This window comes from Panthera onca, chromosome C1 (genome assembly GCF_046562875.1).
Source record: "Panthera onca isolate mPanOnc1 chromosome C1, mPanOnc1 haplotype 2, whole genome shotgun sequence".
Lineage (NCBI taxonomy): Eukaryota > Metazoa > Chordata > Mammalia > Carnivora > Felidae > Panthera > Panthera onca.
Window position 1 is genome coordinate 18,488,154 of NC_138346.1, and position 24,910 is coordinate 18,513,063.

The window sequence follows — 24,910 nt, forward strand, 5'->3', positions numbered from 1 at the left end:
CCACCTCCTCCTCCCCCAGCCTCTCTTCCCCTTTCTCCTAGTATTGATTTTTCTTTACTGGTTTTTTTTTTTTTTTTAAGGTGATTTAATTGCTTTTTTAAGGTTACTTCAGTCTGGGGCTCTGCCAAGAAATCAGGGAGCTACTCCCCAAGCTCTCCCCAGCACTCGTTGCTACCCTGTACTCAATGCCTAAATTGCCCTGCCATCCACTGAGATCATGGGGTCATACTCTTTTAACATACTGGCCTCCGTCATCATCAGCCCAAATCACACTCCTCTGGAGGGCACAAAGTTGGGGGGTGGGTGGAGAGGAGAGTTCAGGCCATGGGGAAGTAGAACTGCATTCACTCCCCGCCAGTGCCCCACAGCCAGCTGTCTCCAATTGTCCCCAGGTCCCCATCACCCCGTCTCCCAGACCCCTAGGAATCTGGTCACGCTTGGCGAGAGTCCCCCTTCCATATCCCTGCAGCCCATCCTGTGCCTCCCCTCCGGTCTCTTCCGTCTCTCCTGCCCCCCCTACACCCCCTTCCCCTCTGGCCCCCGTCCTCCCCCCCCCCCCCCCACTTCCCTCTCCCCGCTTCCCTGCTTGCCTCCCTCTCTGCCCGGCTGCAGTTGGGTGATAATCTCCCTCATTTAGCCTCCCGGCTGCTTCCCCGGCTCATTGCCCAGCTGGTCCCTGGGGCCTGGCCCAGCTTCTTCCCCACCCCCACCCCCAGCCCTGCGCCCAAGCTCCCCCATCCCCTCCTGACTTCCCCCACCCACTCCCCAGGGACCACCTGCCCCCTGCAGTGAGCATCAGGGCCAAAGTGTGGTTGGCCAGGACCTGAGCTGGGTGTGAGCAGAGGGAGAGGGTCTGTCAGGGACCTGGTTCCCGAGTAGGTGTGGGGCACAGGGGTAAGGGGGCTTCAGAGCCAGATTTCCTCTGCTCTCCAGTTGTCCCCATTTCCCAGATTTGTTCCTAGTCCAATCTCCACCCATCTCCATCCCCCAGAGGGTGAACTAGGTTTCCTGATGGCAGTGGGTAGACTGAGAGGCAGAGATTAGAGTGGCATCTGTACAGCCAGATAAGGCAGGGCATGGGAATGGGGGACAGAGGGTGAGGGAGATGACAGGGAGGGCAGAAGGTTCTTACAGAGCACCTGAGAAGGTGCAGGTTTTATTTGGGCAAAATGCCTCAAAGGCAGATCCAGACACCTCTCATGATCCAGCCTGGGGGGGCTCCTAAGGGATCCTCCAAGGTCCTTCCTATACCCAGGCTTTTGGGGCTTCACCTCTTTTCCCAGCAGAGGGACCCCCCCCATGCTGAGTTGCATCTGCCCCTTCTCACCTTTGTGTCAGCCTCAGACTCCCTTCCTGGGTGGCCCACACATAAATGACATGACCCCCAAACTCTCTCCTAGAGAGAGTCCCCAGCCTCCCCCTCCTCCCAGTGGACACCTTGCCATCCTTCCGAGCCCAGACACCTGTCCCAGGCCTGGCTCTGGTGCGGACCAAGGGATGAGCTAGTGTGGGACAGACGTGGGCGGGAAGGGACAAGGATGGGGGGGTGGAGGCCGGGACTGGGCCAGGCCTGGCTGGTGAGCGAGCAGCGGTGACAAACGGGCTGTGCGGGGGCCGGGGGGCGGGGGGCGGACGGCGGCTGATTTATCTGGGTTATTTATGCCGCGGACGAGGCAGGAGAAGCGGTTAATGAGAGTTCCAGTGAAGGGGGGTGGGGAGGCCCGGACGTGATCTGAGGCGACTGAAGAGGGTTAGCGTCCCACCGCCAGGCCCTGCCCCCACTGCCCGCCAGCATTCTGCACCCCCTTCCCTGTCCTAGGGCCAACCCAGCCTGATCCCTCTCCTGTGGCTCACACCAACACCCCCCCCCCCCCATCCCCTTTTGAGGATGGCCAAGCCAAGGCAATGGATCACCGGGGCCGAAGGACACCAGGTCCAAGATCGAGGGGCAGGCAACCGGAGGAACTGAAGAGAGGACCAGGAAAGGGAGAGCAGGGAAGAAGAAAGATGAAAAATCTTGGCTAGTCAGAAACTGACCAAGTCTGCGGGGCCTGAGGGGGTGGGGCGGGGTAGGAAGAGACCAGTGTGGGAGTGGGTGGGCATCAGGCAACCTCTGAACTGAGGCTGGAGAGAGGGCAAGGGGCACTGGAGGGCAAATTTGGGGTCAGCCAGGAGCCGTCATGGAGGCCTGAGAGACAGACCGGCTGGGAGTGGGGGTGCTGGTCAGAGAGAAGAGGGAGCCAGGGAAGGAGGGGGAGAAGATCCAGAGAAGGAGGGGGAGAGGGCTTTGCAGCAGCGAAAGCTGCTGGGAGCAGATAAGGCGGCACAGCAGCAGGAGGGATTAAAGCTCTGAGGGGCAGGGGCGGGGGCGCGACGCAGGACGGGGGTGGGGGGGGCGTGGGGTGAGGGGTAGGAAGAAAAGGGCTGAGGGCAGGACATCAGGGCCAAGGAGATGAGCAGGAGAAACAAGGGCTGTGAAGGGGGCAAGATTAAATCAGGGGCCAGGAGATGACTACTGCCTGGCAGAGAGGAAAGAAGGAGTTCCTGATCATCTCTTCTGGGCATGGGGACTCTGCCACTATTGGCGAGGCCCCATACCCCGCGAGTACCAAGGGTGGCAGAGCTAAGCAGGGGTGAGCAGGGTAGATTGGGTGGGAATGGCAGGTGCCGGCCCTGGGAGCCTCTGAGCTCCTGGCTGGAGAACCCAGGGCAACGCAGCGCCTCCTTGAGGTGACCAATGGAACTCTGCCACGGGGAGCAACAGTCAAGGGTGCTCAGCCCACCCGCCCCGGGATGGAGCGCCAGCCCCATCACGCCCAGGGTGGCAAGAACTAATGTCTCAAGGGGCACTTCTTTGTAGGGAGGAGTATGGGCCCGGAGGGTGGGCCGTGGCTTGCCCAGGCTCCTGCTCAGACCGGGCGGCCCCTTACCACCTCCTGCCCTCCGGTTCTCCGTGCCTCCCAGAAAGGTGTGCTCAGGCAGGGTGAGGCCCCTGCTCCCTCCAGAGGAGCCGAGGTGGCCGAGGCGGCGGAAGGGGGAGCCTGGAGGGAAGGAAGGGGAGGAGGAAGAAGGGGCGGGGGGGAGGGGAGCGGGGGTGGCAGGCGGGGCAGAGTAATTGCGTGTTTGTCAGTTCTCCTGTCTGCACAGGAGGGAGCGTGTGTGGTGGTGGGTGTAGCTTCACCTCGAGGAGTGTGTGTCTGTTGGCAGAAGTGTCAGTGTGTCTGTCTCAGGGGTCTGGGCTCTCCTTGGCCCCCGCCCTCCCCTTTGTGTTTTGGGGAGCGCAGCTCTGGGCACACCCAGCTGTGCTCCGTGCTGATGCGGCAGATGTGGTGGGGCCCCAGCTGTGCCTGCTTCCCGGAGAGGGGGAGGGGGCTGCAATCTGCTCCCCCGATAATGGCTGCTCAGCGCCAGGGGGAGGGGATGGAGATGGGGGTGGGACTGGGGCCCTGGTCAGCCCCGCCAAAGGGACAGGAGGGAGATGAGGGCCCTGCCCCCACCCCACCCTGGCCAACCTCCCCCCAGTCAGTGTTCTTGGCTCGGCCTCTCCCCCTCGCTGGCTCCTGAAGCCCATCCAAATTTCCGTCCAAGCTCGGTCCCGGTCGGTCCCCAGCTCTCCTCCCATTGCCCCATCCAGCTCGGTGCCAGGGACCTGCCCCCCTCCCCAGCCCCCAGCTTGCTCCCCCTCGTGGATTTTACAGAATCATCTTTTTATGGAAACCTAAAAAAGCACTAATGGCAGGAGCGCACCCCTCCCCCGCATCCCTTCCCTCCGCTCACCCCCACTTCCCACCCCAGCTCCCTCCGTTCTCCCTTCTCAAACCCTTTGGGGGCCAGCACCCTCCTACTCCTACAGGGCCAATGAAGACCTAGAGGTGGTGGAGAAGGGGGCTCCCACATCCTGGGCCCTGAGCTGTGCCCTCAGAGGCAGACTGGGTGCTGAGTCCCTCCTGGGGCGGACAAGGGCTGGAGGGGAGTGGAGGGCATCACAGCTCCTTCCTAGACCCCCACCTCTGCCTGAGCACACAAGCAGCAGTGACTAGGGCAGCCTGGTGGGAGGGGGCATGTTACAAGGATCTCCGCTACACTGGCCACCCCCCACTTCAAACACTGACCCTTTCCCCTTCCAGTGCCTCTCCCCACCCCCACTGGGCCTAGGAGGGGGATCCCGGGGGCCAGGGCCTGACACAGACTTATTGGATTTCACGGTGTTTTGCTGAGAAAATAATTAAATTATCATATTTATGATGGAGCTGCCATGGCCTCTGCCAACCACTTGGAACAGAAGGGTCAGGACTGGGGGGAGGGCAGGGAAGGGACCCAGTCTCTGGCCCCATAGCCCATCTCTCTCCCAGCTCCCTCCTCAGGGAGTTGACCCCAGGCCCAGAGTAAGCATCTGCTGTTCCCTCCAACCCCGTGCTGATAATGGAAGGTCTGGGCTGGAGGCAGGGACAGGAAATGGGAAAGAGGCTGAGTCAAGGCAGGTCGTAGGTCGGGACTGCTAAAACCTGGCTCCTTTCACACACGCTCCCATACAGCCTGCAGGGCCTGAGGGGGCTGGGAGGTCACATCTAGCCCAATTCCCACATTACCCTCAGCCCAGCTCCAGAGAAAGCACATCTTCCTAACTGCTCAGCTCTGAAGCTCTGAAATCCTGGGCTCTGTCCCAGACCCTGGTGCCGATAACAAGGCCCCGGCACCCTGCCGCCTGCCACCCCTGCTTGCTGCCAGGACCCCCTCCTCCCTCCCACCCACACCCTGCCCCCCCATTCTCTTTGGGTAATTAGATTCCTCTCAATTAGCAGATTACGATCATTACCAGCTCATCTGGCAACTAAGCTCCGCACCCACAGCTGGGGAAAGGGCGGGGGGGCACCAAGAGGGGCACACGGGGGTCACGGGCAAACATGATAGATGGTTGGGTTTCTCTGGGGCTTCAGGAATGTGGAGAGGACTAAGACCTCCCAAAGGGCAGAGTTGGTGGCGGGAGGTGGCCAGGGCCCCTCCCCTCCCAGCACCAGGGGCCCCACTATGCTGCAGGTACCAGCTTAGTTAGGTCTGTCCCGCCTGCCAGGGGAGTAGAAGACAGACACCAACCAGGCCTCGGGAGGGGAGAAACCCCCACCCTGCCAAAAGCCAGGCGAGGAACAGATGGAGCTGGCAAAGTGGAAAACAGGCTGGGGCCGGGCCGGGCAGAAACTGAGGAAAGCAACCACCGGCTGATCCAATCTCAGGCCTGTGGCTCTCAGTCCGTGAGCCCACGGCCAGCACCCCACGGCCCAACCGAAATCCTTCACCCTTCCCTTCAGAATCCTTACACTCAGAGCCGGAGCCAGGACCAACGAAGAGGAACAGGAAGGCTGGCAAGCTGGCCATGCTGGGGTGGGGGTGAAGGCAGGGGCCAGGCAGGCTGGGAGCCTTGGGGGCCTTCCTCCCTAGCAGCGAGAGAGGCTAAAGGCACTGGGAGGGGGAGATTTACCAGGGCTCCAGATTCATTATTCATGAGCCGGCAGCGATGACTCCAATTTAAATGCTAATGTGGGGGGGCCTGACTCAGCTGCCCCCCTTCCACCCCCACCCCCAGCCCAGGCACAAACGGGAGTCCGTGCTGGCTCCAAGGTTCACGGGGGTTTATTAGGGAGCGGAGAGGGAGGCCTGGAGTCTCCCCAGCCACCCGGCCACCCACGTTGCTCCCCGACATGTGAAGATCCTGCCTGGCTTCCTCCGGTCTTTTTGGACAGAGGCTGGCCATGCAGGCAGCAGCCTTGAGGGGGGTGGGCAGGAGTTGGAGGGGTGCCTTCTGGCAGTCCCCCTCAGAGGATGATCTGGTTGGTAAAGCTGCGGCTCAGCTCCTTGTGTGGCAGAACAATCGAGTTCAGGATGAGCACCTCAGCAGGGATCCGGACGCGGCAGCCTGCAGGGGGGACGAGGGCACCAGGAGGAAGCCATGGGGAGGGGAGACCAGAGGCCAGGAGCTGGGGCCACTGCCATCCGGGAGGGATCCCTCCCTGCCCATCTGTGCCCTGGCCTCTTGCCCCCAGTGACTCAAATCAGGGCCTGGCACACAGCAAGCACTTGGTAAATGTTTGCTAAGGGAGTAAACACGCACGTGTACGTGTGCACGCAAACACACACACACACACACAAACACGTGCATGCATGCTCCCCACAGGGCAAAGCCATCACCTGTGGAGGTTTTCCACAGCCGTCTGTCCCCTAGGAAGCCATACCTAGGATGGTGATGGCAGGCAGCAGCTTCCCATCCTTGAAGAGGCTCTCACTGTCCATGTGCGCTCGCGGGTCGTTGGGATTGGGGTCATTGGGGGTACCCTCCACACGGGCCCAGCGCCCCACAGTGCTCCCCCAGCCCACAATGGTGTGCAGAACACACGTGTGCTCCTGCCAAACACGACAGTGTGAAGTGAGGGAGTAGAAGGTGCCAGATGCAGAGCACGCGGGGTTCCCCCCTCCCCTGCAGCCTCGGGGTCCCATGCCCTGCCGCATGTGCCTGGGCACCTACCTGCAGCGTGGCTCCATGGAGGACAATGCTCTCTCGGAGCCGCACACCCTCGCCCACGGTCACCCCCTCCCCAATGGAGACATTGGGGCCCAGCTGTGGAGAGGAACACATACTATGACCCCTGGAGGGCCTTGGAGAAACCCAAATCCAAACCCTTCATAGAACAGATAAAGGGAAGGGACCTGCTTGTGGCCACACAATGGGCTGACAACGCAGAGCCCAGCACTCTGAGTTCAGGAGTTATCTGCACCGCCCCACCCATCCGGACAGCCTGGCCCACCGCTTACCACAGCCGACGGGGCCACCTTGGCCGTTGGGTGGATGTAAACGTTTCCTAGAAGCAGAAGAGAAGACCTGGGAGCAAATACCCTAAACCATATCTGGTTCAGGGAGGGCAGGGATTGAGTCTTCACCTCTGAATCTGAGGTTGGGAGTCATGGCTCAGAGGGTACAGGAGGCTGGGGTGGGGGGCAAAAATTAGGAAGGGGGCAGGGCGGGTACCTCGGATTCGTGGACCCCCTGGGGTGTGCTTGGCCAGGCGTTCTGGGTGAGTGAGCTGGTACTGGCCCAGGTAGAGGCGGGAGGCATAGAGGGCTGAGCTGGAGGGGCCACAAAGTGGAACAGGGGTTCAGGGGCCAGCAGGTGCCTAGCACCCGAAAGTCTCAACCCCCAGGTGCCCCGCTCACCTCCCAGAGGCATACGTACCCTGCAGACTTGATCTGGCTCCAGATACCATCAGTGAGGTGTACATAGATCTGGCCCTGTCCAGCCAGGGCTGAGAACACATCCTGTTCCAAGCGGATGGTGCCTGCCCCTGGCCATAGGCCTGAAGAGTCCTCCCTGGCAGAGAGGAGAAGACGTGGGCATCAGTGCCCCGGCTGAGCTGGCGTGGGAGACCCACACAGCCTCTCAGAGGATAGGAATCTGAGGGAATCCCACCCCCTCTCCAGGTCGGGTCAGATCCTCTCCAAGGGGAGGCTTCTGTCCCCGGAGACTCTCCCACTGCCCTTACCCACATCACCCTCCACCCCTAGCCAGGGTGCTATCCCGGGGGATCCCCAGGCATGGACCCACACCCCATCTCGGCCCCCTGTCCAAGGAGCTGACCCAGACATAGCTTCCCCCCATTTTCCTATTCTCCTCCCCGTCCACTCCTCCCAATCCCACCTCCGGCTACCCTCCCTCTCACAGGATGGAAGGAAACACAGACACTCACCCCAGAGGAAGACAGCTGGTGAGGGCAGAGACAGTCACAGAAAGAGAGGGGGAGAGGGAGATGGTAGAGGTGCCAGCTCAGCAGAAACAGACAGAGGCCAGGAGAGATGGAGAGAGAAGCAGAGATGGATGAGAGTGAGAGAGTGAGGCACGAGATGGGGAGCCAGCGGGGAGGAGGGGGTGAAGGGCAGGACCCACGGGGGTGGGGGAAACACGTCCGGGGCCTCCAAGGATGACCTGGGGAGGGGACTGTGCTCAGCAGGACTCTGGGCACTATGCTCTGAGGGGAGCATCAGCCTGACAGAGAGTGTGTGTGTGTGTGTGTGTGTGTGTGTCTCTCTCTCTCTCTCTCTCTGCATGTCTCTACACCCAAGCGTGTGTGCGCCCAAGTGTGTGTGTTGCCTTCTGTTCTGAAAGACATCTCTGGGACACTTAGGGCTTGAGAGAAATGGACCAGAAGGGGAGTGGGCAGGCAGTGACAGAGGAGGAACCGGGATGGATAAGGAAGAGGGACAGAATGAGGTTAGAAGGGGAGGGACTGGGAAGGCTCAGCTGGGGATGACAAGAGGAAAGGAAAAGGAAGGAGGAAGGTGAGCGGGTAGAGATGGAGCCTGCAGAGACTGGGGTGGGGGGGTGGGAGGGGTTACGGGTGGTCTGGGACGGAGTGGTACTTGGGTTACAGGGCCATGGGGCCCGCCTCACAGTTGCCCATCCTGCTGGTTACGCTGGAAGACGTCCCGAAGGGGCTTCAGGGCTTCGGGGGAAAAGAGGTAGATGCCACAGTTGATGATGTCACTAACAAAAGTGCTGGGTTTCTCCACGTAGTGCAGGACCTGGGGACACAGCAGGCTGAGTCTGGTAGAGGAGGGGCCGCTGCCACCATCCCCTAAGACCTTCTGATCTCCAGGTACTCCCCGCCGCCAGGGTGGTCTTCCTAACTGCAGTCACTGCCCTTCACCTTCAAGAGAAGTCCCAACTCCGCGCCTTTTCCCTCCCAATCCTCCCCACCTCCCAGCAGCCCTGGAGCACAATTCAATGCCGTCGCGCCTGCCTGTGCCTGGAATGCCCTTTCTCCGCTCTTCATCTGGAAAACCCAGCTTTCAAAACCCAGTCGACTCTGCCACTGCCTCTGTGAGTGCCTCTGTTCTGCCCCACAGGTGGCTTCTCAGGTCTGGGCACCCGTGGCCTCTGGCCACACCCCACTGTGGCACCTGTGTCATTTGCAACGTTTGATTTTTGCCTGTCTTTCCCACGGACAGGGGGTTCCTGAGAGGCAGGGATTGTATTTCTTTGGCTCTGTCTCTCTAACATCTAGCTAGTGCCTCGCATAAAACTTAAAAACACCCGAAATCACACATATTTATGTGTATGTGTGTATGTCTACCTGCGTGTGCCTGTTTAGATGTATTTTTAATAGGAAAGCTTGAGCAAATAAAAGGTTGGTGTGAAAGTCAATTAGGCTCAAGGGCCGGGAGTTTCACAAACAAGGACAGAGAACCTCTGCTTTGCCCTGCAGGCCCCCTACCTGCAATGCCTTCCAGTCTCCTTCCTCTATGTGAATTTAACTGGGCTCAGAACTTGCTTCTTCCAGGGAGCTCTCCCAGCCCCCACCCAGGCAAGGCTGGGGTGGGCCTCCTTTTGTGTTCCCATAGCACCCTGTGCATACATCTACTGGGGCGCTGAACCCATGGAAATTAACTGTTACCCCTTTGCTTTTTGCCAATCTCTCTAGAACGGATAGAAGATGAACAACCAAGGGTATGCCCCACCAGTCTGACAGCACTGGGGCCCCCCCAGTAGCATTCCAGCATTCTCAGGGCGCCTGGGCGGCTCAGTCGGTTGAACATCCGACTCTTATTTCAGCTCAGGTCATGATCTCACGGTTTGAGGGATCGAGCCCCATACTGGGCTCTGCACTGACAGCATGGAACCTGCTTGGGATTCTTTCTCTCTCTCCCTCTCTCTCTGCCCCTCCTCCACACACGTGTGTGCATGCATGCACTCTCTCTGTCTCTCTCAAAATAACTAAAGTGCTTTAAAAAAAACAGCATTCTAGCATTCTCTAGAAGCAGAGGGGTGGGGGAATCATGACACAGAGTAAGAACCCAGCCAGCCCCCTCTCTGCTCTCACCTCGTGTGTCTGTGGATTCTCTACAATGCAGCCGTAGTTGAGGGATTGTGTCCTGTTAGCCTGAAAGACAGACACACCAAAACAATGACCCGCCTGCTCCAGGGCAGCAAGGTCTGTTTTCTTGCTTTCTTTCTCTCCTCTGCAGCACCTGACACGTATTTCTGCCACTGACAGGCCTTCAGCAGGGGGAGAACTGACAGCTGCCCTCCCCCTCCCTTCTTTCCAAGCAGCCACAGGGCTCAGGGTCTCCACCGCCACCTCAGCTACTGCTGGGATTTCTGGCACATTTCCCTCTTGATGTCGGTTCCCACTCCAGCTCCCTGGGCTGCCCCTGCCTCCCCGACACCCTGCATTCCAGGAACTTCTCTGGATCACCCCCTTTACACCCTCCCGCCTTCCCAGCCCCCTCACCGTGGTGCCAAGGAGCAAGAAAGGGTGAGGCTGGTGTCTGTAGGCATCCAACATAGCACTCAAGGGGAAGTCAGAACAGACATCAGCGTTGAGCACGAAGAAGGCTTCAGGGCCCCCAGCCAGGATCTGGTCTCGGAAATGGTAGAGACCACCCCCTGTGCCCAGGGGCGCAAATTCCTGCAGGTACCTGTCCCCAGGGACCCCAGAGCCAGCTCAGTGAGATCAAAGGAGGCAGATATCCTGAGCCTGGCATCTGACCCCTCCTGCTCCCAGGAGTACATCTGCCTAAGGCCAATATACTCACGGATTCAGAGAGGCCCAAACAAGAATCCTCCCAGTATAGAAGGGTAAAGTCTGGCAAGCACCAACTCAACCCACTCACGAGAACCCTGAGGCCTAGGTCACCGTCCCACACCCCTATACTGCACGTGTGCACAAACACCTGACTGGAAGGTTAAACTCCTGCTGGGCAGCCTCTAGAAACCGGGTAAGGGGCTCGTCAGGTTGGTAGAAGCCAATGAGCAGAATCTCCTGCATCCCAGGGACCTGAGAACAAGGGAAGAGGTTGGGAGGAAAAAGAAAATATCTGATAGGAGGGAGTGTTCGGGGAACCCCTGGAACAGTCCCAGGAGTCCAGAGACCACAGTTTTGGTCTCAGCTGTGGGGCCCCTGGGCACTTACTTTACCACTCTGGCCTGATTTCTCCTCCAGACAAAAAGGAAGTTAGAGGAAGTCTGTCCCTGGTCTTTCAATCTTTTATTATTTTACTACCCACCCCCATCCCCCACATCTGAAGATGTCTCTAAGATTCCTGCCTGCTCGCACATTCCGTGCTTTAAAAATAGGAGTGAAATCTAACCAAGAAGAGGCCAGATGAGAGACCAGATTAGTAAGGACAGCAGGGCAGTTGCACTGCATAACTCTAAGGGACACCATTCACACTGTCATTTGTAAATGGGAGTCCTTGGAGTTATGCCTGGTGGGAACAAGACACGGTTGGAAAGGGGGACGTACAGCATGAAGAAGATAAGCAGGAAGTGAGGTGGGAGTGGGGAGCCTACGGGGTTACCTGGGCACAAGCCTCAATGTGGTGCTGGATCATAGGGACCCCTGCCACTGGAAACAGGGGTTTGGGCACCTCAAAAGACAAAGGCCTGAAGCGAGTCCCTGAGACAGGAGAGAGAAGCCCATTACAGCTTCTTGCCTCCCTCCCTCTGCCTCCGCTCCACCATCCGCTCCAGCCCAACCTCCCTGCTCCTTTCCCCGGGGCTCCTCACCCTTTTGAGGGCCTCCAATCAGGATCACAGCTTTCAGCATGATGGCAATTGCTACCTAAATCTCAAATCCCAACAGAGAAATCAGGCTCAGATTTCACACCCCAATCCAAGAACCCCCTCACATCCCAAGCAAACCCCAAACCCCAAATAGAAACACTTAGCCCTCTCACAGGATGTAAATCCAAAATTCAGTGTAGTCCCTCCCTGGACACAACACCTCACAAATCCCACACATCTGAAATCCCATCCCAGATTCCAACTGACCTTAAACCCCACAGTGGTTTCTCCTAAATCCTGAAATTCACACCTTGCAATTTGATCCAACAGACTTCCCTGTGGCCATAAACAAATCTAGCTAACTCAAAAACTCAGTAATAGACCTCTTAGACCCCAAACCTCAAAACCAAAACCCCAAACCCAATGATTTCCAATTGTTACATTCTTATGCTGTAGATGTTAAGCCCCGAATCCCAAGAGTGAACCCTGAATACTAAATCTCAAATCCTGAGTATGCCCTAGATATTTAACCACCATCCTAAGAGTGAATCTCTAGAAATAAGGTAACACTGATCCGCATCTCATGAATCCCAAGTCCGAGCAAAAACCCTCTATATGCCGAACTTGAATCCTAAAACTAACCTCTAAGTGATGAACCGTGAATCAAAAGACAGATTCCCTTGGCATCTCAAACACGGAATCTACTAGCCCCTGAGTCCCAATACTGGCGACGAGTGCTAAAACTCTGCATTCGGAGGATGGATTGCTGACCCTCTGAACCCTACAACTGACTCCGTCTAACAAACCCTAGCCTTGCTTAGACAGAGGTTGCGGGGCTAACACAAGAGCAGACCTCCGAAGGGCCAGCCGGGACCTCCGAGCAGCCACCGGTCTAGGGGCGGTCCCCTCCCTCCTACCCCTTTCGCCACCCCTCCTTTGGCTCGGTTTACCACTAGGTCCCTTTATTCCAGCTCTGCGGCCAGCTACCGCTTGCTCCTTCCGCGCACGTGTCTTCTCGCGACTCGCGAGAACTCCTTCGCGGAGTATGCCGGGAATAGTAGTTCTTAAGCTCTTGTTTTCCGTAGCCCTCCTCGCTACCCCTCCTTCCAACTACAAAAGAGGAGGGAGGTGGGACTAAACGGAGAAGAATGGGGCGCGGCCTAGGGATCGAGGGGAGTGGCTAAAGGGAAGGGTGGGGCCTAAGAGGCGAGGCTGGAAGCTAAAATTAGGACCCCGAACTGTCCAGGAACGGGCCCAGGAGTAGCAGTCAAAGTAAAGAACAGGAACACGGAGAGGCGGGGCTAGAGACGAAAGGGGGTGTGGCCAGTCTTGAGATGGGCGTGGCGAGAGCCTCCTACCGCGAGTGGGTGGGGCTTGAGGGACTCAGAAAAAGAGAAGGCGGAGTCATAAGATCCTCCGACCGTCCGGCTGGCAAGGGAAGGAGCTTCGGTCGGTGAGAGAACCCTTGTCTCAGATTTACAGTCTGTAAAATAAAGCACCGGACCAGTCACTCTCCAAACATTCTGATCCCAACATTCTGTGACCGTGGTGTGTGGGTCTGGAGTAAGCGTGGGATTGGAGTGCAGGGGAAAAGAAACGGCGTCTCCAGAGAACAGAACAGGCGGAGGGTCAGAGAGAGCAGCTTTATTAAGCAAGATGGAGGAGGGTTGTCGGTCCCACCCACCCCGGGGCTTGGAGCCAGGGTGAAAGGTCCGAGCGTTCCTTTCAGGCCACGTCCACTCGAGCGAAGCTCTGGTCCATGCCCAGGCTGTTCTCCACGTACACCTCGTACTTGCCGCTGTCCTCGGGCGTGGCCCGGCGGATGGTCAGCGTCGTGGTGGTACTGCCGATCTCGAAGAACACCCTGGCGGGGAGAGCGGGAGAGGGGAGGGCGGGCCGCGGTCAGGTTACAGGCACCCGGGGCCCGGCTGGTTAGCCAGCTCTGGTGCTCGCCTCCCGTTCCCCGCCCCCCGGCCCACTCCCGCCAGTTTTCTGGGCCCCGTTCCGCCCCAGCTGCAGGTCCCCGCCCTCGCCTGTCATCCTCCTCGATGTCCTCCCCGTCCTTGGTCCAGCCCACGTCGGGTGCAGGCTCGCCCATGATCTCCGCAGTCAGCGTCACCGTGGCGCCTTTGCGCGCCTTAGTGTTATCCGGTCCCTTTTGAATCTTCGCAGGGACTAGAAGAGAAAGGGCATGCGACCTAGTGAGGGTCCTAGGGGTGAGGCGGGGCAGGGGCATCACCTACCCAGATAATACCCAGCGCTAAATACGAGATGGATTTAAACTCGCGGTGTGACGCTGGGCAAGCCTGTAGCCTCTCTGTGGCTTCATCTCCTCAGCTGTTAAGCCGGGCTAGCAGCTGCCGTTCCAACTTCCCACGGGGGAGAGGGGGGGACGGAGGATCAAAAGAGGTACTACGAGTGCAAGCCCGGGAATGTTTACACACCTCGGTGCCCTGGAGACAGCTCCACGTAGTGGAAATTGCCCCGGGTTGGAGTCCGAAGACCTGGGCCCTAACGCTGGTAATGCCTCTGGTTCAATGTGACCTTGGGGCCCTGGTGTGGAGTGATAGAAGCCCACTGCGGACTTCTCAGTCTGGGTGGGAAGGGCTCCTGAGGCAGGCGGTGCCCCCAGCCCCATCGGGACTCGGCTAGGCCCAGCGGATCGCGCGCGGCTGGACCCAGTTGCGGCACCTGGAGGTGGTGCCGCTCTGAGTGGTGGCACCCGGGGCGCGCGTACCTTCCACCAGGATGCGCGCCGAGTCAGAGCACTGGCCGAAGGGGTTGGTTACGTTGATGCTGTACTGGCCCAGGTCTGCCAGCTCGCCGTCGCGCACCACCAGGGCGACCACGTCAGGGTCCTCGAAGACGTAACGATACTTGGGCCCGTCACGCAGCTCCTTGCCGTCCTTGCTCCAGCGGATGAATGGGTCCGGGAAAGCCGAAATGCGGCAAGTCAGCTTGGCCGCGCTGCCCTCGATCAGCACCACGTCCTTCAGGGGCTCCAGCACTCGCGGTGGCCCCTTCTCGCGAAGCTCCTTCCGGGACCTATCAGAGAGCCGTCTCAGGGCCCGGAGGTCCTACGACACGGCTCTGGACCGCCGGCACCAAATTCCTCGCCCCCTCCCCCATTCGGTCCACTAGAACTTTAAATGTGGGGATGGGTTCGGAGGGAGCCTGCTCTTGAATTGTTACCCTGATGAAATGATTTATTCTTGTCGGCCACTGTGCCACACCTCACTAACGGCTTTCCCCTAAGTGCAGGGACCCCAGCGGTCCATAACACTGTGCTCAGCTTCCACCCCCCACGCAGCAGGGCGCTTTCTGCAGCTCCAGCTCCCCTCCTCCTGAGGGCTCCGGGCTCCCCCTCACCTGTGGCCCCGGTAAGAGGCCTGGATGCGAATGGCTGCTTTCTGGACCTGGGGGTCGTTGATATCCAGGGTACATCCCGGAGGCGGGGCCGCAGCCGCTGGTTTTTTGGCGGGAGCTGCTTTGGACATCTGGGGAGCGCAAAACAAACATGGGGTCTAGGCTCACACAGAGACTTTGACTTTCAGCCTTTTCCCTGTCAATTCAGAACATCTTGGGGGATGGGAGTGTCTGGGGCTGGTCTGAGGATGGGGACTCACCGCGGGCGGGTCGACTTCGGGACTTGGGTCGACTAGCTGGGTGGGAGGTGGGACAGAGCCCTCCTGGAAGGCACAGTAGGGGCACGAGCAGGTGCTCAGCCCAGGGCCCCGGTTTTATACATCACTCCCCTTCTTGCCTTGTTTGGCGTGGTTGCCCCAAGCCCCCCGGGGACCCCAGCCCCGCCCACTGACCCAAGCGGGCTCCTTATTTAGCCTGAGGATGTGTTGGGATGCTGGCTCAGCCTCTGGGGCAGGCCCGGGGGAGGAAACCCGAGCAGCTCTGGGGTGCACTTCATGTCAGCACCTGGACAGCTGGGCAGCTGGATGCGGCCCCACCCCCTCCCAGGGCAGGGGGTAACCATCCCACTCCTGGGAGGACCAGACAAGGGCCCAGGCTGACAAGAGATTCAGCTCCCAGCTGGGGCAGCTTTACGCTCTGGTCAGTCCCCAGACCGTCAGACAACATGCGCTTCCCAGGACACTGTCCATTAAGGGGCACAAGTGTTTGTGGGGGCGTCCCTGAATGACGCTAGAGTAGCGGGGTACTTCGCTGTCCATCCAGCCAATTATGAGAGGGCAGTGTGGCTCTCAGGACCAATCTGGAAGCACTTACTCCCCTGGCCCTGGAAGCCTAGGGTTGTCATTTCCGCACTGTGCCCCCTGGCGGTCAACTGAGATAAACCTAGAGGGGACGGTAAAGATTTTTGAGAACAGCACCCCCTTCTACCACCCCAGTCCCACTCTCTTCCCTCCATGTGACATGGTAGGGTCTGGCTGGGCTGCACTGTCCCAGGAGATTTGGGGATTTGGGGATTTACCAATTCCCCAATTCTAGGTCTGCCCAAGCCCCTTTGGGGTCGTAAACTAGTGCATAGGGGCACCAGACAGCTTGGATGAAGGGGTTCCGTTAACCCTGCTGGGACTTGCCTGGAGTCCAGCCTACCCAGGCCAGGGCACCAGGAAGAGCATTGCTTCCACTCTTTGTAACTGCCCGCCCAGGTGTGGAGCACTGTCACCTTTTGATCAGAGCAATTTTGACACAGCTCTGCTGACATAAATTACCTTTGCTCCTCCGGGTTTGGAACAAGCAGTTCACATGCCATTTTCAATGGAGATGGGAAGGGAGCTCAAGATCAGAGTGGGGACGGGAGAGGAATTTTACCATTTATCAAGATATGAGTTCAGGCACCTCATTTTTATATGAAAACACTTGCAGTGAGTAGGGGATTAAATATTCTCACAGGCAAACTGTATATCTTCATCGCTAAAATGACAGGTGGGCAAGACGTCTCTGTAGTTCCTTCCAGCTGGCTTGAACATCCTGTTATTTTATGATGGTGGGGCTTGCCTCTTCCCTGGGGTTCCTGAGAAGCCAGGGAGGCTGGGCTGGGTGAGGCTGGGCGAAGGTTGTTTGGGGGCACAGCCAAGGGGCCCTCAACCACGATCGGCAACACACCAGTGCTACCTCTCTCTGCTCATGGTGGGAGGAGACTTTAATTCCTCTCACTTTGCCAAGAACAGAGTTTGCAAGGTGAGGAGGAGGTAGGAAACAGCCCCCACTGGACACAAGGAGAACTGGCTCCCTCCTCCCCTTCACCTCTGGGCAGGGCAGCTCAGTCCTAGGACCCCAGCGACCATTCTGTGGTGCTGCAGGGAGCATCTAGAGTCAAGGAGCCTCGGCACCCATCAGACTCCCTAGCGTGCCATGGGGACAAGAAGATCCAGCTTGGCGTGCCCCTTAGCTCTAGGAAGATGCTCGTCGGTGGCCCCATCTCAGCCGACACGCCGGCCACAGCCTTGTGCAGCTGGCGCCCCAGGTGCCTGATTGGTGCTCTAACACAAAAGCATGGAGCGAGAACGTGTCCTGGTTTCCTCTGCGGCCCTTTCGTGACATCATCACCATCTTGCCAATTATCATGATGAAAGCCCTTCTGTTCCAGGGGTCGGGACCAGAGCTGGCCTGTCTCCTGGGCAGACACGCTGGCCGCTCCAGCCTTGGGGTGTGGACTGGTACGTTCCAGAGCCCAGTATCCTCCAAGTTGCAACGAGGTAATATGTGAGACAAGATGGGGGCCACCAGAGTCTGGTTACATGGTAGTGGTGAGGAGTCAGTGGTCCTGCCAGGATTCCAGAAAACTTCAGAAGGAGGGGCAGAATAAGGGAAAGGTGAGGGGCCAGGAGGGTCAGGGTCAGGAGCCATGGTCCTAAGATGCTAGCTGTTACACCTCAGCTCTCACTGGCCAAGAGCGGGCCGAAATGCCCCTGTCCCAGCACCCCCAGCACCCTGTTCTCCTCCCCCCCATCATCCCTCCCCATTGACCACACATAGGTCCTGCTGCTTGCCGTTTTTATTTTCCTTGTGACAGACAGACAGACAGCTGCACAGACAGCTGGATGGCTGGGGGGATGGTCAGGACAACACGGGCAATAGGAACTGGATGGAAGGGAAATTTCATAAAAGTCAATAAATAAATAAACATGAATGGGAAGAAGGGTGAAGGCCACAGAGGGGCAGCGGGGACATCCTTGGGCCAGCAGAGTGCTCACAGCTGCATCCACTGGGACAGGAGAGCACTGGCTCCCGTAATCACTGCTTCCAGGCCCCAGTGCTCCAGGTTCTCCTTCTGGGATGCTGGCAGCTGGCCCACCTCACCCCACCCCACCTGAGTCCTCTCCTCTCCCTCCCCCACTTTGCTGCCCTCCCTCACGTGCTGGCTCTGGCTCCCTAGCGCTGTCTCCACGTCCTGTCCCCGCTCCACCAACACTCACTTCCAGCCCATGGCCCTGACACGCTGGGCTCCTTCCTCTTCCTCCTCTCCAGCTATTCATACCCTGCTAAGTTGGTCTCCCCCCAGATACATTGTCTCTCCCCCCCCAGAACCTTCCTAGAGTCTCCTCTCCCTATCCCGTGGCTTCTTTTCCTTGTCTCTTACCCATTCCCTTCTTGCCCCTCTTCCTGCTTCCCTGCTCCCGTGCCCCCACCCCCACCCAGCCTGGCCCATGGGTCTCCCCCTCTGGCTCTGGCCGGGGTGGCATCGGCAAAGCCCAGGGCCTCTGTCCCTGCAGGTCCATGAGGTAACAGCCCGGCTGGATGTTGCTGCTGGTGGTGTCCGAAGCCCTGGGCCCACCCGGCTCAGTAGGGGCCCTGGAATGTCCCGTGGCCTCAGTGGAGCCCCGAGTTGAAGCCCGAGGCCAGGCTGTGGTCCGAGCCGCTAGGGGCTGCCTGGGTAGGAGCGGAGCAGCACCTTGTGACGGGTGGCAGCCTCAGCCCGGCGGCGCCGCTGCTCGCCCAGAAACTCCTTGAGCCGGTTGGTGGTGAAGGTGAGCGTCTGGCGACGCAGCTTCATCAGGTAGGCATCCTGCAGCCAGGGGTGGGCCAGGCAGTCCTGCAGGGAGGGCCGGCTCCTGCCAGGCCGGCCAGGGACAGTGAGCCTGGAAGGCTCCGCCCTCCCACGGATCCAAGTCCCGGGCCTGGATTCACATCCCTCAGCGAGCCAACTCTGGGGCTCGGTTTCCCCATCTCTGGAGCAGGGGCGGTGACTCTGCCCGCCTCACGGGGCTTAAAGGCATCAGTGGTGGAGAGAACAACCATTTAAAAGTAGTAGTGTATTAGTGGTGGCCGGGGAGGAATTGGGGTGGGAGGGGGGCTTCGGCTCAGGCTTGGCCAGGGTGGTCTGAGGCCGCGGGCAGGCAATGCCAGATGGGTTGGCAAGTGTGGGGCCTACTCACCAGGGGTGTACCGAGAGGACCTTCCGCAAGAAGAGTGTGGCGCTTTGGGAGGTGTTAGGGTACAGCTGGAAGGCATCAAAGCGGCCCCCCACAATCCGAGCCTCTGTTTCCTGGGGGTCTGGCTCATAGAACGGGGAGCGTCCACTGAGCCTGTTGTGGAGACGGTTCAGTTGATGCATGCGGACCGAAGGTCAGCTCACAGCCCCAGGGGGACGTTAGTGTGGGGGTTCAGAAGGGCACAGTGCTCAGAGATAAGTCTACTGAGCCTGAGCTGGGCGTGTGCATTGTGTGCTGGGGAGGCTGTGAGCGGGGAGAGGGATGTAGGCGGAAGGTGGGTCCTAGGGGCACTCACATGATGTAAGTGAGCACACCCGCTCCCCAGATGTCCGTGGCGGAACCGATGGGCTCTCCCTTCACCATCTCAGGAGCTGACGGGAGACAGAGGCCAAGTTGAACCAGCTTCCTGATGGCAGGGGAGTGGGAGAGACAAGGGAGGCCCCTGGGGGCTGGGGGAGCAGGACAGTGCCCAGGTCACAAGACCATGGGCACAACCAGAGCAACAGGCCCTGGATCCAGCAGGTCGAATGGGAGTTGGGTGGCCCCCAGCGGAGATGTGGGCTGCCTGAGGAATTGGCCCAGGTACTGAATGGTGGGGTCCCCAGAACTGCAGAGGTACTGGGAACCAGGGCCATTAGCTCCCTCGGATCAGCCCTGAGGTAGGGCACCCATTCACAAAAAGCGTGGCCAACACCAAGGTTAAGAGCCTTTGAAATCAGCCTGGCTGGCTCTAATCCCAGGCCTGTCCTTCTAGCCGTGGGATGTTGGCAATGTACTAAACTTGTCTGGCTCTCCATTTCCTCATCTGTAAAGTGTGGCTTGTAGAATAACTCCAAGGAATAGAGATGATGAGCATAAAGTATTCAGTAGGTAGCTAAACGGTAGCTGGTTTACCTTATGTATATAGATTAATGATTGATCTCCTCTCTGTCCAATTTTATCAAATCCTGGCTCTACCATTTATAAACTGTCTGATATTGGACAAATACTTAACCTCACTGCACCTCTGTTTCGTCTGTAAAATGGGGGTAATGTTATGCCAATCTCTAGGGCTACTGAAAATATCATCCATGGCGGGTGTCTGGGTGGCTCAGTCAGTTAAGCGGCTGACTGTTGATTTCACTCAGGTCATGATCTCATGATTCGTGAGTTCAAACCCCGCATCAGGCTCTGTGCTGACAGTGTGGGGCTTGCTTGGGATTCTCTCTCTCCCCCTCTCTCTGCCCCTCCCCAACCCATGCTCTCGTGTTCTCTCTCTCTCTCAGAAAAAATAAACTTAAAAAAAGAAAAGAGAGAAAATGCATGGAAAGAACAGAATTCGTTGCTTACATATAATAAGCACTCATTAAATGGCACATACGTGAGTGAAGCAGAGTGAGCCCCGGCTTCCACCCCTCTGGTAGCACCCCAACCCCCGGCTGGCATGACGCCCTCACCCATGAACTCCAGCGTGCCTGTGCGGTGGCCAAGGGGCCGCAGGGCCTGGGGGTTGTAGGGCTGGGCACTGCCGAAGTCCACAATCTTGAGGGCGTTGTCAGGGGCCAGCAGCAGGTTGTCAGGCTTGATGTCCAGGTGCAGCACGTGGCGGCCGTGGAGGTAGTCCAGGCCTTGTAGCAGCTGCACCACATAGGTGGCCACATCGTCCTCTGAATACCGGAACCTGGGGGGGCCCGGGCGGAGCAGGTGACATCCAGCTCAGCTGCCCCCACTTGCTCCCTGCTCCCCCAGGTCGCCGGGTTACCTGTCGCTGAGCCCACAGAGGAGCTCCCGGTTCCCGCAGCTCTCAGCGATGAGCACAAGGTAACGCGGGGTGATGTAGGCCTCGTGCAGGGACATGAGCCGTTCGTGGCGCAATGTCCGCAGCACTTCGTACTCCTGCAGGACGCGCCGCTTGCCCTCAGCCGCGTAGGGCACGATCTTGGCCACGAATGTCCGCCCGGTGGCGTTCTCCCGGCATGCACGCACTACACCGAAGCGGCCCCTACGTGTGTATGGGGGGGGGGGACACCACATGATCAGAGAAGTATGCAATGGTTCTGAGCGTGGCCTCTGAAGTTCAATCCTAGGAGCCTGGATGGGAGTCTCAGCTCTGCCACTTACTGGCTCTGTGCCTCAGGCAAATCCCATAACCTGTCCAACCTCAGTTTTCCTATCTGTGAAACGGCTGATGATAATAATGCAGTCTCTGTCTGTCTCTCAGGGTTGTGAAGATTAAATGGTATCATATGATTAAAGAGCTTAGCACAGTGCCTGGCAGAGAAAATCTGAATTTAATATGCCAGGCACCCAGATCTCAGTCCCTCCCCAACCCTGCCCAGGGCAACCTGATCTTCTCTCTGAATTGCTGTTCCCTACATCCCATCCACTCCCCACTCCGTCCTCTGTCCCTTCCCCAGACCCACTTGCCTGGCCTTCTCCTCTAGGAAGGTGTAGGGTTTCTGAGGGGGCCCCTGTCGAAGAGCGGTGCCCTCTGGCCCAGGAGAGCTGGGGGGACCACCCACAGGGGAGGTGACCAGCTCCTTGGCCGGGCTGAGGCTTCGCACAGTCACCTTGGTGGGCTCGGGAGGGGGCTCGGGGGCTGGGGGCTCAGGGGCTGGGGGTGCAGACACAAAGGAGGTTACCATATACAGGGGAGTAGAGGAAGACGCTGGTTTAACCCCTTGAGGGGTGGAGGCTGGGGTTGGGGTCCCAGTGTCAGGGATGGAAGACTTGGGCTCACTTGGGGTGGCCTGGGCACTGGGTGGGGCGGGCTCTGCTTGCTGGGCAGCCTGCAGGCCTCTGTGCTTTCGTGGGGGGGTTTGGGGTGGTGGACCCACGGCCTTGAGGGAGGACAAGGCCTGACTGGGGGGTGTCGGGGGACATGAGGGGCTGAGAGCGGCTGACTGAGGGGCTGGGGGAGCAGGAGCTGGGGTGGGAGTCTGGGATGGGGCCAGTGAGGTAGGAGAGTGAGGAGGCGGGGCCCTGGCTGGCCCTGAGGTAACAGGGGCGTCTTGGTGAGCAGCAGATGGCAGAACTGAGGAATCTAAGTGGAGAGAAAGAAAATCATCACCATGGTACCCCTGGGGCAAAACCATAGTTCTCTGGCCACCCCCCGTCCTGTCCCACTGACCTTGTGTGCCCCTGACGATGACCTTCTCGGAAGGGTTGCTGAAAGGCCCTTGCCCAGCACGGTTGGCACAGGCCACACGGAATCTCACGGTCACACCGATTGGCAGGTGGGTCACGTTGTAGTAACAGTCAGGGATGCCTGAGCTCACAGGGTGCCAGGCAGACTCCCCTGTAGGGCAGCATGGGGGAGGGGCTGAGGCCACAGAAGGGGTGGCCCAAACTCCCAGGGCTATCTGTGAGGAGCCAGGGAGGGCAACTGTCTCCCGGGACCCGTGCACCTCCCAGCTCCCACCCCCTCTTCCGCCAGCCTGCCCCGTCCCTCACCATCCACCCGCCGCTCCAGCGTGTATGTGCAAGGTGCCCGGCTATCTCCTGGCTTCCAGAGCACCAGTGCCGTGTCCTGGTAGGTCTGGGGCACCTCAGGAGGAGCTAACTTTCCTGGGATGCCTGGCAAGAGGAAGGGAGCCCCAGTGAGCCCCTGTGCCCCAGCTTAGGGACCCTCAAACCCTAGCCCACCACGTGCCATCGCTGCCCCCCTCAGTCCCTGCCCCTAGCTCACGGGCCACAGCCACGGTACAGGAGCTGGTGATGCTGCCCAGGACATTGGTGGCCGAGCACTCATAGAGCCCAGCATGTCGCTTGCCCACCCGGGGGATGCTTAGCAGCTGCCGTCCATCTTTACAGGACACGATGATCACTGAGGGCTCTGATCGCAGGGACTGTTTGTCTGCGGGCCGGGAAGAGCAGAGGGGGCTGCTGAGTGAGATGGCTCCAGGCCCCCCTCCCCAGTTACCACCTCCCCTGAGCATCCCCTGGCTGTGGGACCACTTGCCTGCCCGCTGTCTGTGACAGGAGTGTTCTCCTTACCTTTCATCCAGGAGATGTGGGGTGCAGGGCAGGCCGCTGGCAGACAGAGCAGGGTGGCTGCCTCTCCCTCCAGCAGCACCTGGTCCTTGAGTTTGATGTGGAAGACCGGAGGGAAATCTGCAGGGAGGACAAAGACAGCCATGGGTCTGCAGGAACCCCAGCTCACTTACAAAGGAGGGAAGGGAAGATGTGTGTGAGAGCGGGGGCTGCCAGCAGGAAGCAGAGTGAAAAGTTGTCCCTTCCCAGTCAGATGTGGGAAGGAGAACCCCAACACCATGCCTTTGAGAATTTTCTTTAGGGTATCACCTCCTCTGGGTGTAGAACTAGCTTTTTCTTTCGTTGACTATTGAAGATGCTTGGGAGCTACCTCATAATGTTTGTAAAGCGCTTGGAGTGGGGCCTGGAACTAAGTAAGTGTTCTGTAAGCATCTGTTAAATAAAGGAAAAACAAATATTGGAACACTATGCTGATTAAGATTTTGAAATACCCACTCCTGTGGGGCACCACAGTAAAGTGAGAGGAGCCAGTGACTTGGGCACAGACTGCTGAGATTGAACATTACGTTCAATCAAAACGCATCATCTCGAAAGATCCAAAGTCAAGGCAAACGGGGCAAACCCCGGAAGTGTGTCAGCCTCCCCGGCCCCTTACCCCACCTGGGGTCTGGGCACACGGTCCCAGACCTCGTATATATTCCTTCGGGTCAGCTAAGTAGCGAGAGCTTCTTCAGGGACAAGAGACAGTATCTGTATGACCTTGGACCATGTTTTGTCTGTAAATCGAGGAAAATCCTAACACAAAGCTCCTAGGCTGTGAGAATTAAAAGAGGTATGGAAAGTGCTTAGCATGTATCTAACATGTAATAAGTGCTCACAAATGTTAGTTTTTATTGTTGTCAGGATTACTATCCCGTTGACATGCCCAGTAGAGGAGCTAAGGCCAGACCCCCAGAGAAATAGGCTGTTTCAGCAAAGCTGGCTTCATAGCTGGCTGGTGAGTGTGTCCAAGCCTGGGCTGTGGATGGGTCAAGGTCTTTGCCGCTGTACAGCCTGCCTATGGCTCCTTGGTGTCCTGAGGATTTGCATTCCTGCTCCCTGGAAAGTCTCTTTAGAAAAATCCCAATCTGGTCGAGACCAATGCGGGGTGGGGTATGGGGCACATTTTTCATGTGGGAAGAGAGCTGACGGGTCGATACCCCTGGGAGCCCCAGCTGCTGCCTGTCTAAAGAACCAGGAGGGAGCAGAGGTGGGGATGAGCTGCGTAGGGGAGGGATGATCAGCCAGAGTGGATATCAGGAGAGCCAGCATGACCCCTCCTTTCCCACTATACCCCAGTATTCCCTAGGAGGGGTCCCACACCGAGGCGCCAACAATGCAAAGTAAATATAGTTTCATCAGTGGCCACCTCCAGGCCAAGTGAGGGTACTGGGGAGAGGGGAGAGGGAGGGGGGCCAGGAGGAGACGTGAAAGGTGACCCCAGCTCAGCCCTGCCAGCCCCACCTCCATTCCCGCAGAGGCCAGCCCTAGTTGGTAAAGTGGACGGGGGATAGCCTTCTTCCTGCAGGGAGGGGGCAGAGGATGAGGTAAGGGGACACTGCCTCGGCAGAAAATCAGCTGCACAAGCAAAATGCAGCTGGGAGAGAAGCCCCAGTGGGAAGGAATCAGCTGTCCGTGGGCCTCAGTGCTGGCTTATGTCTCTCTCCCTGCCTCTTCCACCCCTGCCCCCACCGGCTGGCCTCCTTCCCTCCCCTTTGCTCACTACAGGCCCTGCTGCCTTAAGAAAGACACCCCAGCTCCCCTGGCCGAAGATGGACACAGTCACCCTGCGCCCAGCGGAGGCACGGCTGGAACGGTGCTGAGGAGTTTTATCAGGAAACTGGGGAAGATCGGAGCGGTGACTGATACAGATCCCACATACAGCAGGGTTTGGTGGGCCTGCTCTTTTCTGCGTGCTGGTCTGGAAAAGCTGCCCTCC

General features: G+C 58.6%; 3 protein-coding genes across 19 annotated transcripts in view; all 3 read right to left on the reverse strand.

The window, feature by feature from the left end:
- Nucleotides 1–5,610: 5,610 nt before the first annotated feature.
- On the reverse strand, nucleotides 5,611–12,596 carry GMPPA (GDP-mannose pyrophosphorylase A). 7 transcript variants are annotated; one of them, XM_060623737.2, is made up of 13 exons: nucleotides 12,499–12,553; nucleotides 11,552–11,612; nucleotides 10,717–10,820; nucleotides 10,275–10,461; nucleotides 9,864–9,923; nucleotides 8,435–8,565; nucleotides 7,734–7,748; nucleotides 7,223–7,357; nucleotides 7,019–7,116; nucleotides 6,805–6,851; nucleotides 6,518–6,610; nucleotides 6,228–6,396; nucleotides 5,611–5,911 (listed from the first exon to the last, which is right to left on the reverse strand). In XM_060623737.2, exons 3-13 carry the CDS (start codon nucleotides 10,809–10,811, stop codon nucleotides 5,811–5,813), a joined length of 1,131 nt encoding a protein of 376 aa, XP_060479720.1. In that variant the 5' UTR covers nucleotides 10,812–10,820; nucleotides 11,552–11,612; nucleotides 12,499–12,553; the 3' UTR covers nucleotides 5,611–5,810. The 7 variants fall into 7 exon arrangements, with proteins under 7 accessions (XP_060479720.1, XP_078306977.1, XP_060479719.1 ...); XM_078450851.1 differs by lacking the exon at nucleotides 12,499–12,553 and adding an exon at nucleotides 12,191–12,492; XM_060623736.3 differs by lacking the exon at nucleotides 12,499–12,553 and adding an exon at nucleotides 11,816–12,492.
- A 581-nt stretch (nucleotides 12,597–13,177) lies between these two features.
- Nucleotides 13,178–15,045, reverse strand: SPEGNB (SPEG neighbor). Its single transcript, XM_060623739.2, has 4 exons — nucleotides 14,918–15,045; nucleotides 14,286–14,593; nucleotides 13,582–13,723; nucleotides 13,178–13,412 (listed from the first exon to the last, which is right to left on the reverse strand). Exons 1-4 carry the CDS (start codon nucleotides 15,043–15,045, stop codon nucleotides 13,274–13,276), a joined length of 717 nt encoding a protein of 238 aa, XP_060479722.1. The 3' UTR covers nucleotides 13,178–13,273.
- A 2,459-nt stretch (nucleotides 15,046–17,504) lies between these two features.
- Nucleotides 17,505–24,910, reverse strand: part of SPEG (striated muscle enriched protein kinase) — a 56,982-nt gene continuing 49,576 nt past the window's right edge. For all 11 annotated transcript variants that reach the window (XM_060623716.3, XM_060623710.3, XM_078450853.2 and 8 more), the window contains 10 exons: nucleotides 22,936–23,052; nucleotides 22,628–22,795; nucleotides 22,393–22,515; nucleotides 22,070–22,237; nucleotides 21,367–21,982; nucleotides 20,702–20,941; nucleotides 20,397–20,620; nucleotides 19,256–19,331; nucleotides 18,904–19,053; nucleotides 17,505–18,579 (listed from right to left, as the gene is read on the reverse strand). In XM_060623716.3, the coding sequence (XP_060479699.3) occupies nucleotides 18,387–18,579; nucleotides 18,904–19,053; nucleotides 19,256–19,331; nucleotides 20,397–20,620; nucleotides 20,702–20,941; nucleotides 21,367–21,982; nucleotides 22,070–22,237; nucleotides 22,393–22,515; nucleotides 22,628–22,795; nucleotides 22,936–23,052 (2,075 nt within the window). In that variant the 3' untranslated portion in view covers nucleotides 17,505–18,386. The remainder of the gene's footprint in view (nucleotides 18,580–18,903; nucleotides 19,054–19,255; nucleotides 19,332–20,396; nucleotides 20,621–20,701; nucleotides 20,942–21,366; nucleotides 21,983–22,069; nucleotides 22,238–22,392; nucleotides 22,516–22,627; nucleotides 22,796–22,935; nucleotides 23,053–24,910) is intronic.

What these genes read in the sequence shown, in the direction of transcription:
- GMPPA (XM_060623727.3), bottom strand. Translation starts at nt 11,591, where the DNA reads ATGCTGAAAGCTGTGATCCTGATTGGAGGCCCTCAAAAGG. An exon ending in GATTGGAGGCCCTCAAAAGG is followed by an intron (nt 11,442 to 11,551) that starts GTGAGGAGCCCC and finishes CTCCTGTCTCAG; the next exon opens with GGACTCGCTTCAGGCCTTTG. An exon ending in GCCTGCCATCACCATCCTAG is followed by an intron (nt 5,912 to 6,227) that starts GTATGGCTTCCT and finishes TCCCCCCTGCAG; the next exon opens with GCTGCCGCGTCCGGATCCCT.
- SPEGNB (XM_060623739.2), bottom strand. Translation starts at nt 15,045, where the DNA reads ATGTCCAAAGCAGCTCCCGCCAAAAAACCAGCGGCTGCGGCCCCGCCT. An exon ending in GGCGCGCATCCTGGTGGAAG is followed by an intron (nt 13,724 to 14,285) that starts GTACGCGCGCCC and finishes TTTCTCTTCTAG; the next exon opens with TCCCTGCGAAGATTCAAAAG. An exon ending in GACATCGAGGAGGATGACAG is followed by an intron (nt 13,413 to 13,581) that starts GCGAGGGCGGGG and finishes TCTCCCCGCCAG; the next exon opens with GGTGTTCTTCGAGATCGGCA.